Here is a 14,897-nt window from a genome sequence, read left to right as displayed (position 1 = left end):
TTTTCTACAAAATAATAAATGTAATGTTGTGTTCCATCCACCCCTAGGGTATGCTCATTGAAGGGCCACCGGGACCAAGAGGACCTGCTGTAAGTAGATTAATCACTGTTTCCCTTATTGCATTTGATTTATCCACTGTGCTTTTCTATTCACGAGTTAATACAATATTAGTCTTCTTATAGTTCCCAAAAGTATGTCAGATTTAGGACTTTTAAAAAAGAATAGAAAAGGGTCATCTCTAGCATTTTAAGTGACAGCAGGCTACAAGCTGATGGCACATGAAAATCTAAGTTTTGAACATTGACTATAAATCTTTGTAAGAAAAAACGATATGCTGCCTTATAAATTATTTTATCCAAATATGTGTTCATCATAACTTCCCAGAGAAAAAAATAGTTTAAAAGTCTGCAAGCATTCAGCATAATTATGTCATTTATTTTCTATAGGGTCTTACAGGTCCCCCAGGTTTACAAGGTCCTGTTGGTCCTCCAGGCGACCCTGGTGAAAGGGTAAGTCAACAAACAGATTATCCCACGAATTCATGGGATGTCTTGCACTAATTGCTACAAGGGTGAATTAGATCCTGATCTGAAATAGATCCAGAGGTTAGAAACTTCAGCAGAACTGAGGCTGATTCATTCAGCTAAGCAAATCAGCTGAGAATCTGGACTAACATTTTTTTAGTGCTAGAAATATGTGCTGTAAATACAGGAAAATGTTTAAGTTTTGTTTTCTTAGTATTTTTCTGTTTCGATGTGTTTAAAAATATACTAAAGTAATAGATACAAATCAGTATAGCTTCAGCTATAATATGTACAAATATAGAGAAAAACAAGCTTTTCAGAATCAAAACATGGGACTTTTGAAAGTGATGGATAATATTTATATGATCTTGGAAGAATTTATTGGCCATATTAAATAATATGTGGCTTGAGAAACCAATCCAGTCATGAAACAAGTTAAAATTTAAGCTATTTTAATCTTGACATTCTCATAAGCCTTTTCTTACTGCCTCCACCAACACGATTTTAAAACAGCCTAAAAATACTTATTTGAGGAAAATATGCTACTAAAAGACTTTCCTGTGTTTTATGAGAGATAGTTTACTGGTGAATCCAGCATGTTCATGCTGTATTTTTATATGCAAGATGTGGAGAAGATGCCATCAGTAAAATCCCAACAAAGTAAGTCAGCATCCACACTTCTTTCATATTTCTGTCCTGTAGATTACTTAAATATTCCAGAATTTGAACTTATAAAATGGGAATTTTAACACCTAGTAATGGAATAACTACCAATAGAACTTAGTTTTGTAACTGTCTGCTTACTGAATTCATCATAAGGAAATTCTTGACTAAGCACGTCATGTGCCTGTCACGGAGCAGACACGACACAAATGTATAATTGCAGCAATTAGGCTGGGAGGAGAATGGATTGAGAGCAGCCCTGCAGAGAAGGACTTGGGGGTGTTGGTGGACAAGGAGCTTGACATGACCCACTAACACACACTTGCAGCCAACCGTATCCTGGCTGCATGAAAGAAGCATGAGCAGCAAGTCAAGTGAGCTGGTTCTGCCCCTCTGCCACTCTTGTGTGCCTCTTGTATGAAGACAGGCTGAGCTGTGGGGGAAGGCTGCAAGAGAAGTGGAGAGAAACTTTTTACAAGGGCCCATAGTGACAGGACAAAGGGGAAGGTTTTTAAATGGAAAGAGAGCAGGTTTAGATTAGATATGGGGAAGAAATTCCTTATGCTGACAGTAGTGAGGCCCTGTAACAGGTTGCCCAGATGGCTGCACCACTCCTGGAAATGTTCAAAGCAGGGCTGGATGGGGCTTTGAGCTACCTGGTCTAGTGAAAGGTGTCCCTGCCCATGGCAGGGAGGTTGAAACTACATCTTCAAGGTGTTTTTCAAGCCATTCTATGAGTGTAAATTTATGTAAGTGACTCAAAAGGTTTCTCTTACTTTAGTATTTTTTTCCCCTCACCTTTTTTGTCTCATCTCTTTATTCTCTAAGGGTCCACCTGGTCGCCCTGGTCTTCCTGGTGCTGATGGTTTAGCCGGTCCCCCAGGTACCATGTTAATGTTGCCGGTAAGTTATGGTTACAGGGTAGGCAGCCTACAAAAACTGGAAGTGTCTTCTAAGAAATGTATAGGTATTTTCTTTCTTCATCTAATTTTGTCTGTGGAATGAGTAAATGATACAGAATTTGTTTTATGGTGTAAGCATTTGAAATTCATATATATGGTACATTTTTTCCCTCAAAACAACCATATGCTTTAGCTCCTGCATGGCTGACAGATTGGAACCTACACGAGTCAATTACAGACACTGAAAAAAAGCACCTTATATTTTTAACAGTAACTATATTTTGCTCCTATATGTAAAAAACAACGAGTTTTCTGTTGTACAGAGGACGTGTACTCCCAACAGGCGTGTGTGCTTTCAAGTCTCATTGACATGGAGATTTTTAGGTATTCCACACTTCAAATCGGACTTCAGTGTCCTCTTTGAAGAATCAGTGCATCCTTTGAATAGAAATACATGCACATAGCCAGCTCTGCTCCCACTGGAGTCAAAGCAAACACCATCTGTTTTAGCAGGTGGAGGAACAAGCCCAAAGCTGTTAAAGTATCTTGCAGCGCTGGGGTACGAAAGCACTGTGTGCTTGGAATTAGTTATTCCTAAATGTGTGTATGGATGAAAAAGATCTGTGTCAACTCTGGGCATAGACAAACTGGACAAACTGTTGTCAGCAGTGCAAGATTCATGGCCCTGATATACCCAGTGTGCTTGTGCTGTATCTTTGGAAAGCTGTGGTTCTTGTTGCAGCCTACCATTTCTGCAACATGGCAAAGCTGACAGCAGTTTCATTAGCAATAACAGTGCAGGAGCACAGGAATGAACACTTAAAATTGTATTCAGTAATTTATTTTGAAATTGTCAGAAATTACACAAAACTCTTTTATTTTAGATACCAATCATTTTTCAAATTTGCCTCTGCCTTAAATTAAATTACTCTTTTAATGTGGGTAGCTACCAATGTACTGAGAATTAATTAATTTTGGTACATATTTTTATTGGCATTTTGCAGGTAAGTAAAAGTCTATTTTGGCCTCTTTTTTAAATGAACAAGCAAACAAACAAATGGAAATCAAAATCCTATGAAATCAAGAAAATATTTGCTCATAACGGATTAAATTTAGACTTCAGTTGCTATCACCAATGACATCATACTCATGTTGGATGCAGTGGCCTCCATGCAGCCATCCTCTGAAGTTAGGAGAATGAACTAAAGACTGTGACCTTGTGACTTTGAAGTGGTTTGCACCGTTGCAGGAAGTAGCAAATATGATTTAGATTTGATAAATTCTAAATCCTTTTCTTGTTTTGGTACTTGCAGTTCCGCTTTGGTGGAGATGGTGAGAAGGGCCCAACGATCTCAGCTCAGGAAGCTCAAGCACAAGCTATTCTTCAGCAAGCTAGGGTGAGAACAAGGAGCCAAACCTAATTTGTTTTATATCTTGCAGGTGAAGTCACTTTGCTAATACATTCTAAAACTGTTAGCATAGAATTTTTATGCTGGCTGGCAGCCTTTTCTTGACACCTGTTGTTGTTTTCTTGACACCTAATGCCTTTTTGTCTTCTCAGATTGCTATGAGAGGTCCACCTGGTCCTATGGGACTCACTGGAAGACCAGGTCCTGTGGTAAGTAGACAAAACAGTAGCATAGGTTTAAGAACACAGTGATGTAGCCCATGTATTTCATTCTGGCCCTGCCTGCTCCTCTGTATTTGTACTTATTTTGTACTCATTTGAAATTAATATTAAGGAATTAAAGCTATGGTTTGTGTTCTTATCCAGGGTCTGCAATGCAACCTAAATACTAAAAGAGATTTTATTGTAGGTTTTGTGGTGTTTGGGCAGAGCAGTCCAGTGCTGGACTTACAAAACTAGTGAATAGTTTTACATCAATGTGCCTCTACAGTCAATCATCTCTGTAATACTACTATGAGAATTTGTTGTAGTAAATATGAAACTCTACGGAAAGGGATAATAAAGTGAGAGTGTGCAGAATCACCTTTGCTCAATATGTAAGCTAAATCTGAAAAGTTTGTAAGAGGCATTCCTATAAACAATTAAAAGCCAAAGATTTCTAAAAGAATTACACTTTTTTATTTCAGTCCTGAATTTGACTCAACTGCTAACACCAAATGATCTGGAAATACCCCTGTGGATGTCAAAATATCTTAATATTTTTATGGAGTGTGTACACTTGTATTTTTAAGCAGATCTATACAAGAGAAATTCTTTTCTAGAGTAATTTCTCCAAAGTAAATAGTAGCTACCAAGCAGAGAATCTGGCTCACAGACTCCTGATTCATTGCAATTAGGTATGCAATACTTAACAAGAGTCAAATATTTGGTCTATATAACAAACTCGTACATTATTTCCAGCAATGTATTTAATTCAAGAGACCTGCAGGATAACATTCAGTCTGTACAGACAAAACTCTGGAACTGTTGTAAGCAAGGAGGACTTTGTAAAGGCTGGTATGATACTGACAGGGGGTTGGATACCTTTAGCAGAGGTATAGTCTGCCTTCATACTCATGCTTTTATGGTTTAAAAGCCTTCATTAATTTCTGTATGCAAAATTAATAATATTAATAATATTAATAGTAGTTTTGCTTCTAAACCAGCAGGAGGCTCTAGAAATCCAACTTTTTGATTTAAAAACATTTTTTGCCTACAGTTCCAAAAGCAAGTTTTTTGGTCTATAAATTGTTTTTCTACCCAGCTTCTCTTAAGAATGAAAAATTTGGTGCTTTTACTCTTTATATGAATTTCATTTTGTTAAAATAATTTTTAACAAATAAGGTACATTACTAACATATTAGGTACTAACAAACTTGAACACAGCAGTGTCAAAGACCTGAGGAAGTCTAGCATTAGTTGAGTCTGGTGTTTACATGCTTAGTTAACATAGCATAAAAAAATCAATGTTCACCTACAGATAGTAAATGTAATCAATTACATTAATTAAAAGCAGAGGTTACGTCAGAGAAACCACAAGAGAGAGCCACCACCAACCAAAACCAATCTTCCCTCCACTGCCAGTACCAGTTTGGGATCTGATTTTCAATTTGCTTAGGACTTGAATTAATACCTTCAAGGTCAGTGGGGATCTTACCACTCCAGGATGTGAAACTCAGCACTAAGCCAAGCCATTCAATCACTTTTTTCTTTCAGTGTTAACTAGAAGGATTATCAGTTTTCAATGATCTGCAACATTTGTTTTATATTAAATACATACTTTGGGTCACAACCTGTTTCAAAGGTCAAAAATGCAACTATTCTTTTGCACATAGTAACAACTTCCCGTACCTTCTTTCCCTAAAACTGTATTCTATGTATGCATGTCAAGATTGTTTTGGTTTATTTTGTCTGTTTTTGGGAGACCTCTAACTTACTCTCACTATTTCTGCCCCCGATTTCATGTACAGTATGAATCAATATCTGGTTTTGGCCTGTTTAAGATTAAAATTTACTCCTAAAATCTATATCATCATTTCATGATAATAAAGAGATGTAGTTATATAGATTCTCCACTTCTTCAGGGCCAGGTGCACAAAGGACTTGATTAAAACATCACTGAAGTTCATTACAAGATTAGACAGGGTATTTTTCATTGACTACACTGATCTTTGGATTGAACTCAGACTGGTATTTTCTGTACAACACAGAAATAAAGGTAAAAAGAGGTGGCTTTCCACTCTGTCTTATTCCCTACAATGGGTGCACTTCTGATTGCACTACTTATGTTCTTATTGTGTTCATACATAGCTCTCAAATACCAATGTGGAACAAAGAATCACATTTTGCATTCAAATCCTTGGGAGTTTTCTTTAGTAAGAGAAATATTTCTGCCCAGTGTTTACACAATGATAAATCAAGGTAGATAAGTCTGTAGATACAAATGGTGAATTCACACCTCCTGATGAATAAAAGATTATTTGTTGTTTCTCCCTGTAATTAAAGTATGGAAATAGAAAGTAACTTATTAATTTAAAGAGTCTTTTATATACTTAAACAATATGGTTGTTTTTTTTTTTTTTTTTTTTTATCAAGGGTGGACCTGGAGCAGCAGGTGCTAAAGGTGAAAGTGGTGAACCAGGTCCCCAGGTACAATAATATTCCCTATTATGTTTGAGCATGTTTTATCTTTAAGAGAATTTATTCATATCAATTAGAAGAAATCAATCAATTATATGCTTCCTGCATGCAACTGAAGAAAGGCATCCTTCATGATGCTATCCTATAATTTCAATAGCTTGATCAATATTAAAATTGTAGTTAAAATCAATAGCTTGATTGTTCATTCTGAAATAGGAAAGTAACAATCTTTGTATAACAAAGAGCATTTATCACATGTAGAGTGCCATCAGTTGAAAACATGTTTTAATATTGTAACTTTAGGTTCTTTTCTCTGTTTAATAATGATATGTTAGTCTGCAACTGGATGACCTTGGGCTCTGGACTTATCAGATCTCATAAGGTTGAGGAGGTTGTATTTGGTTAGTAATTAAACAGGCTATTTTCAAAAAAGATGTGACATAGGAGGAAAAAATCTTTAGGAATCAGTGCATGTTTTGCTTCTCAGCCTACTATTACATCAACTTCTCCACAGTGATGTCAAAGAGCACTGAAACACATGGAAATCTTTCAGTTTAAATCTAAAAGCAATAAGGAGATTGTGAAAGAAATAATGAAATAAGAATCCAGAACAATGATTTTGCCAGATCTCAAGTAGTATAATGGATTTGATGCTTTACTAAGTGCCTGTCTTAAAACTGCACCTGGATACTTGCAGTAGAAAAATAAAACAATAAAAAAGAAAATAAAAAAGCATTCTGAACAGTTGTACAGTCTTTCAGTTTGCTTACTTACATTTTTAATGTTTTTTCCTTTTCCTACACAATATTTTTGGATGGCTTGTCCTTACCATTGCTATTTTTTCACCTGAAAATGCATTTGGATGGATGGTGAGAAAATTTCCACAGTTACACCCATACAGGCGTCAGTGAAAGTTACATGTGTTTGGAAAGTGAAATGTTCTTTCAGTCTGGGATTTGGTCCCCCTAGTTAAACCCATGTTGTATAAAGCTGACAGAATGTGAGCTCTTTACTAGCACAACTCATGTTTGTGTTTATATCTGAAATTAGCACTCTCTAGTTTTCACTAAATAATTGTAATGGGAATAAAATAATTTTGGCGTGAAAGAAGGAAGGTCTTTCAAACTACAGGACTGAGATCTTTAAAGCCATGAAAAGAATGTAAGAAACTTCCATGTTAAAATGATGACTTTTGCCATGTATAGTGCCATCTCATGAAAACTAGTGTTAAAATTCATAGTGCTAAGGACAGTTTGGATGTCCATGTACTTTTAAAACTAATAGGAATCTGGGAACCAGAACCCATCTCCTAGGGGAAAAAATGCAGCTTTGTGTAGAAAAAATATCTTACCTTGTTCTTGAGGTGAGTTTTTTTGCTAGCTTTTTGCTGACATTAGTGGAGTTCTAAGTATTACCCTCTTTAAATTCAGGGTCCTCGTGGTGTCCAAGGTGCCCCCGGTCCAAGTGGAAAAGCTGGCAAAAGGGTAAGTAGCCTATGGAGCAGTTCTGCTCTGAGTAAATAGCTTTTATTTAAATGTATTTAAATATTAATTGATTCCATTACGTTTTGAATGTTTGCCCCTTTGGGTTTTTGCAGGGACGTCCTGGAGCAGACGGTGCCAGAGGAATGCCAGGAGAACCTGGTGCAAAGGTAAATAATAATGAGACCTGAGGCTTTAGTTCAGTCTTGGAATGGGCTAGACAGATTTTTTTGTAGTACCACAGTTTTATCCAGGCCAACCCAAAATTCTTCTCTCAAGTGAAAATACTGAGGTTTCAGATAGCTAGGTCAGATGCAAGAGCTGAGAATGAATCACCCATTTAAAATATGGTAATTAATGGTAATTCCTAGTAGTCTGACTTAGAAAAACCTTGGTTCTTGGGGCATGATTTCTCTCTCTCTGAGTCAGTTTCTAGTTGCAGAGTATTAGTAATAGTAAAGTCAGTTTTGCAACTGCAAAGTGCAGTTAGAATCAAGCTTTTCATTTCAATGTGAAAATTCTTTTTAGAAATAGCATTACTACAGCACAGTGATGTGGTGGCATCTTCTCTTGCTACAGTTTGTAGAAGGAAATTTTGTGCATTTGATCTATATGCTCAGCCCCATGTGTTTCATTCAGTAACAAAGCTACATCCAAGCAAAGGGTAGAAATTAACTTTTTGGGGAAAGGCACTATTTATTCAGACAATTTTCAGTCATTTACTAAAGCTGTGATTTCTTTCCTAGGGTGACAGAGGATTTGATGGTCTTCCTGGCCTCCCTGGTGACAAAGGTAACCGGGTAAGAAGAAAAATATGTACATTTATACAACACCAAACTAATAGAGTCCCAGAAATAATTCATTATTCATTAAGAACAGCACTAAGGACTGAGGGGAAAGTTAAAACAGAATGCCAGCTTTTTACTCTACAAATAATAGCTGTACTACCAGGCAATGAAACTTATGAAACTTTTGAGTAATATCAAATCAATAGACAAAAAAAATAAATCATTGTTTAAATATATTTTAAGAATTTAGATCACATCTTCAGCTAAGTTTTGCTCTGATTTTTCTTAGTTCAGGAATTTGCCTGTTGGACTTTTAGATGTTGCTCGAAAGGAAAGAGTAATAGAGAAAGAAATTAGCATGAAGTTTGTGTATCCGGAGCATGCCAAATGCTTAGAAGCTTACTCCAAAAAAGCAATATTAATATTTCATGTACAAACTGAATTGTTTAGTGGGGCTTTTTTCAACAACTGCAGCTTAAAGAAAGGTCACAATCAATCAGATAAATTAGGAAAATTTTTAGTAATATTTAAAACAACTAAAGCACTTGTTCCTTTTGTCATACAAATGAGACTTCATCTTTCCCTACAAAGTGCAGAAATAATCACAGCCAGGGATTTCTCTTCAGATTATACATCTAATGTAGGTGTTAGCACCCTGCTGAGTGTCTCTCCTTTACTATTTTCCTGGTAAGTACAGTGCCCCATGAAAGAAACAGTGAATGGGAATGTCAGCAAAACTATTTCCAAATGTGTTAAAGCTCAGTGAGCAAGGAATTATTACCTCACCCTCACCCTTCAACTTACAACTGTAAGTACAGTTGTACCTCCTAGAAAAGCTCAGCTGTGTTGGCTACCAGACCCTAATGTAGCTCTTTTTAATAGCATCTAAGGATACTCTTTGAGTTCTGTTTGCAATGGGTAAAGAACTTCTGCTGTCGTAAAGAATTTTTTTACTCCTCTTTCATCATCCCTGTTGAGGTAAAGAGTGTAAAGCAGTCAGTGCATCCCATAATGGAAGCCCAGTGTGCTCAGCAGGCCAACAGCAGAGGGGGCTCAGCATTAAGCACTTGCCTCCTGCACTCGTGGGGCTGAGCAGAAATTTGGCCTGAATCAGACAGTGTGTGTCTCCTTCCCAGCCTGGAAGATTAGACTTGTCTGTGGTGCCTTCCAAGTCATAAAGAAATATTTATTTGTTCAAATATTCCAATTTTTTCCATATTTCTGTCCCAAATTTAGAAATTTAACACACACCTCCCTTCCCTAACCAAAAAACAGAAAAATAAGCCTGGGTTTAAATTTTCAAAATAGTAATGAAAATAATGACTTATTTTTGTATTCTTTCATCCTACTATTTAAAAATCACTACATTCTCGTGTTTCTATGGAAATCTTCTATAAAAGTATGCACTATTGTCCTTGTGGAAGCAGCTCAGTTCAAAGCCAGATAAGATGGTTATAGCTCTTGGAATCTTATATAGTGACAATATATAATGCAAATGTTCAGTTCTCACTGGCTTGCAACAACAAACACAGCAAGACAGGTGAAATACTTCTGTTGAAGTTACTTTCAGCTGTAAAAGAATCAACATTGAAAACCTGAAACTTGGAGTAGAAGTTTCTGATTTTAGAATTAGTCATATTGGACATATAGTTGCAAACTGAATGTCTCTCTTAGGTTATGTCTCTGTCAAACACAAGTTTTCAGACAGGAGTTTCTGAATGAGATTCTTGGACTTCCAGTGTAGAGCAGATCACGTCGCATGATTCATATTTCTTTTAACCTCATTATCTGTGACTTTAAACTTTTAGATTTGCTAGATGCACAACTCTTCTTCAATATAAAAGCAAGATACTTTATAATTTTAAAATAGGTTCAAAGAAAAAGAAATTCAGGCTTTAAGAGAACACTTTAAGGGAAGAAATAGAGCTGAGAATGCTGATAATGATAGGAAGTTTTGTTCTTACTGAATGCCAATACCAGGACACTGAATGCACACTCCTAATTTATATCTAAGTACCATGTGACTGCAAGAAGAGAAAGGTGGCCCTTAAGGGGATGAACTATTTCAGTATTTAAAAGGCTAAGTCAGGCTTCACCTGGATATTAATTGGAAGCCAGAAGAAAGACCATGCCTCTCATGTGTCATCTTTCAGAAGTGTTGTCTAACAGGTAGAAAAACACATTCTCTACCTGCAGATAACATAGAGTAGTTGCAGAACCTAGCAAAATACATGAAATGCTGTATGAATTCATCTTGAAGGTATTAGAGAGCAATTCATAAAATTTTACTTTCTCTTCCATGGTGGGGGAGGAAAGAAAGGCAGTAGAATAAAATCCTAACATCCCTAGTATTGGGGGATGTGCTCTGGGTATATGAGGGTTACCTAAAATTCCCTAGGAAAGTTTGGAAGTGTAAAGAACAGAGCCACTGAACAGTGACTCCATCTATCTCTACCAGAATCCCCAGCAGTGGTCAGGCTCCTTGGGGACACTGATAAAATTAAGGCTAACAGCGTGAATACTTGGGTGTTGTCCAATGCCAGAAGGAAGTCACAGTCTCAAAGCCTGCTGCCCAGAAGGAGGTCAGTCAGTGGTGTTTGAGCTCTGTAGCACACTAGCTCTCTTCAGGAACTGGGAAAGAAAAATAAATCCTAAAAGTATGGTCCAGAATCTACTGAGGTTCTGCATATATAGACTTGAAAAGCTCCAGCCTCTGAGGGGAAGTGTGGAAGTCTGGCTGCCTTCCAAAGCCTCAGACAAACCAGTCCCAAGGCTCTCAGTAGCTGGTGCCAGGGTGCATGGTTCTGAAAGGTGGTTAGTAAATCTCTCTATATTCCTGGGCTCTGCAACTGGTTTCTTAACTTCTGCCCCATCTACGTGTCTTATTTAATTGCAGTAACACATTGTGTAGGGGAGAGGGAAGGTGGTGATGAGACAAAGGAAAATGTGGATATCACTGCCTTTTGTTGATGTAGCTTGTGTATGTTCTGGGGCCAAAAATCACAGATTCAGAGAATCACAGAATATTCTGAATTGAAAGGGACCCACAAGCATCACCAAGTCTAACTCCTGTTACAGGGTGAAATTGTACAAACACAAATTATTCGTTGTTTCAAAAATGCTCATCTGTTCTTATACTAAGGTAATGAAAGATTTTACTGAGTACTATGACTTACAGATTTGTATCACTGTGTCAAGACGTGTTTTGATACATCAAACTTCATCTAACATATTTGTTTTCATTTCCCTTCCCATCCATTATTGTTTCCAGCAGCAGAAAGTTTCCAGCAGTTATTTTAATGACTTTCCTTATCCTACAGGGAGACCGTGGCCCACAGGGACCTCCTGGCTTACCTGGTGAAGACGGATCAAGAGTAAGTTGCTGTTCACACAGGAAAATCTAGAGTGAATCCTCATATAAGGGGAATAAGCTCATGATAAATGTTTGGTTTTGTCTAAAACTTGTTTTCCTTTTGCAAAAAAAGGGAGAAGATGGGGAAGTTGGACCAAGAGGTCTCCCAGGTGAAGCTGTAAGCAATTCCTTCTTATTCTTCTGTTTCTGTTACAAGCAAAAGTCATATTCAGATATTTTTTCCATTCTATTGAACTGTTCTGAATTGCAAGTATAAAAGTTATTTCATGTGTTTGTACCTAGAGAATTCTGTTTCTGGCTGAAAAGCAAACAAATGGGCAGTTTTGTTTGGGTTGAAACACCACTTACAGGATTAGAATTAAGTCAAAGATGTATCCAGCTAAGTGTATACAACTTCCAGAATCACAAATGCTATTTCTTATCCAGTTGTGTAACATCAGTCACTGCCATCCTTGACACATCAGAATACAGCCAAGCCCCTGGTGCTTTTAAAGTGTTCCCTAAATATCTATTTATGAGAAAGTAAGGCCTGGGTTCTCCTCCTTTTTCACACTGCCATGCTTCATTGTGTATTTTACACTTGTTTCACATACAGAATTTCCACTCCTGTCAGTTGGAATTCTGCAGATGCTGTCACTGCAGGACAGAGTTCTGCATTGCAGGCAAGAAAGCAAGCCTCAGAAAGGAGAATTTCACCCTAAATGGCTGATCTACTGCTGCCTGCTCAAAAAATACAGGCATTGCTACAGTCAGTGTCAGTGATTTGTGACCATATCATACATGAGGAGACAGGAGACTCAGCTCTGCCTACTTTAGCAACAGAACATGAATGATGACACAAAAATGAAAACTAATATTCATTCACACAGTATAGAACCAAAAGATTACGTTATAGACTAAAATCTTTTTCATCTTGTTTATAAGAATAGCCATTGGTCTTTTGTGAAGGTTTTAGGGATAAGAGAAAAAAATTTTATTTTTGTTTCCAGAATGTCTTGTATTTATTGTAATAAAATTTCTAGCAATTTTCAATTACTTATTGGATCCTTACTACAGATAAAAACACTGTTTTGTACTGCTATTTAGAATAGCAATACAGAGTATGACACACCATATTTTCAAAAGAAAGGAATACAAATATGAATGTTACTGTTCAGGTCGCACCTTCAGGCCAAGACACAGCTGAAGTTTTAATGGAAGATGCTGTGCCAATGTTCTACATATAGATAATATAAAATAATATAAATATCAACCTCCCACCTTTCTCTATACAGAGAGAAGCTAAGGCAAAGGCTAAACCAAATCTTGCCCTTCCACTGACATCCTGTTCAGAAATACAGTGCCCTTGAGGAAAACTTAGTGAATTTTTCCCTTCCTTACTTTCTTTCTTCCTTAACACCCATGCTGCCTTCTCTTCATCCTTCCTACTCCTTATTCCATTCCTTGGCCAGTCCTGCTCATAGGCAGCTCTGTTCAGAAAAAATCATGCACATGTCAAAAAGGGTTTCTTCTCTTGCAGGGTCCACGGGGATTGCTGGGCCCCAGAGGAACACCTGGGCCCCCTGGACAACCTGTATGTATGAGCTGTCGAGTATTTATATACCTATATTTTTTATATATTTTATATTTTTATATTTTTAATATATATTTTTATATTTTCTATTATATTTATAAATAAATATAAAAATAAATTCATAAATAAATATATAAATTAAATTTTATATCTATAAATACATTTATATATTTTACATATATATATATATATATATATATATATTTGCGGTTTCCAGAAGGAAAAAAAGGAAGCCCACTGAAAATTGCTCTTGTTATATTGTTTGTTGTAGGGCATTGCAGGTATTGATGGACCTTCAGGCCCAAAGGGAAACATGGTGAGTAAATAAACTGGGAATTAGAAAGATTCTAAGAATGCTTTCCACATTCTCTCATCTCTGCAACTATGCTACCCCTTCCATTTAATTAAACTTTTATGTCAACTATTTGGATTCAGTATGATTTTAGATGGAAAAGACAAGGCTTCTGTTACTTAGTTTTCAGCCAAAAGGCCTGACCATGCTGTCTCTCAGACTCCTTTAGCACCATGGACTCCAGTGCTTGAGTCCTATGTGTGGGCTGTTATTCTCTATTAAAGAAAAGGTCATGATATTCATTAGCATGAAAAAATTTCATACTGGAGAGAAAGTTGCTAGTAGAGTTTAAAGAGGGAAGAACAAAGATGAGTTTGTACTCCTTTTAGTCCTGACAATGAAGATCTGTAGTGCAGAAATGCAAACCTAATGCCCTACTATTTTTTTGCATGGTAGGGTCCTCAAGGGGAACCAGGACCTCCTGGTCAGCAAGGAATTCCAGGCCCACAAGTAAGTGTAAAAGAATTCTCAAGAAATACGATGTCATGTGCAGCAAATGTTTAATAAATGGAAATTACTAAAACGTTAGCTTTTCATGTGCAAAACCGATAAAGCTTCAAGGATTTTGTAAATAATGCTGCAAATGTGCCGAGGGCAGTGGGAGCAGAGATTTCAAGTAAGTTTTCAGAGGGATTTTTCATTCAGGAGAAAAATGACTCATTCAGTGTTCCTGGAATGCAGCAGGAATGGCCACACCTGGAGGAGGGTTCTGAATAGGATCTTGTTACAGACCTACTGCCAGAATAGTGGCTTGTGCAAAAGGCTCACACAAAACTCCTGATCTAACTTGTAAGGGGGAAAAAAAGCCACTTATATTTGCCCGTGTGTTTAAACAGATTAATGAGGGACCTTTAGTAGGGTGAATGTATGTACATTGTTCTCCCTGGTTTCTCACACTGGTTTCTTTCTAACAGGGGCTTCCTGGTCCTCAAGGTCCTATTGGGCCTCCTGGTGAAAAAGTAAGTTACAGCATTATTTTGTTATTTCACATTCAGTTCTGTGCCACAACCTCGTGTATGGGCTTGAGGGCCTGCTTATCTTTTATGGAATAGTAACCTAAATTTAAATATTAGATCTTCCTGAAATGAATAACCAATCAATACCCAATGTTTCCTCTCATATACACCTTTTCACTTCCTCCCTTTATTTTGGAT

The 14,897-nt window shown here is 36.9% G+C and overlaps 1 protein-coding gene across 11 annotated transcripts in view; it reads left to right on the top strand.

The window, feature by feature from the left end:
* Positions 1–14,897, top strand: part of COL11A1 (collagen type XI alpha 1 chain) — a 130,603-nt gene that overhangs the window by 50,982 nt on the left and 64,724 nt on the right. For all 11 annotated transcript variants that reach the window (XR_015805442.1, XM_014885224.2, XM_088170071.1 and 8 more), the window contains 15 exons: positions 48–89; positions 447–509; positions 2,016–2,090; positions 3,403–3,486; positions 3,651–3,707; positions 6,132–6,185; positions 7,607–7,660; positions 7,774–7,827; positions 8,404–8,457; positions 11,766–11,819; positions 11,931–11,975; positions 13,338–13,391; positions 13,663–13,707; positions 14,140–14,193; positions 14,658–14,702. Coding sequence is in view for 10 of the 11 variants with exons in the window: in XM_014885224.2 (XP_014740710.2) it covers positions 48–89; positions 447–509; positions 2,016–2,090; positions 3,403–3,486; positions 3,651–3,707; positions 6,132–6,185; positions 7,607–7,660; positions 7,774–7,827; positions 8,404–8,457; positions 11,766–11,819; positions 11,931–11,975; positions 13,338–13,391; positions 13,663–13,707; positions 14,140–14,193; positions 14,658–14,702 (834 nt within the window). In the remaining variant the exon portion in view is untranslated. The remainder of the gene's footprint in view (positions 1–47; positions 90–446; positions 510–2,015; positions 2,091–3,402; positions 3,487–3,650; positions 3,708–6,131; positions 6,186–7,606; positions 7,661–7,773; positions 7,828–8,403; positions 8,458–11,765; positions 11,820–11,930; positions 11,976–13,337; positions 13,392–13,662; positions 13,708–14,139; positions 14,194–14,657; positions 14,703–14,897) is intronic.

This window comes from Sturnus vulgaris, chromosome 9, assembly GCF_052056855.1.
Source record: "Sturnus vulgaris isolate bStuVul1 chromosome 9, bStuVul1.hap1, whole genome shotgun sequence".
In the NCBI taxonomy this organism is placed as follows: Eukaryota; Metazoa; Chordata; class Aves; order Passeriformes; family Sturnidae; genus Sturnus; species Sturnus vulgaris.
This window is presented reverse-complemented; position numbering and strand designations above follow the sequence as displayed.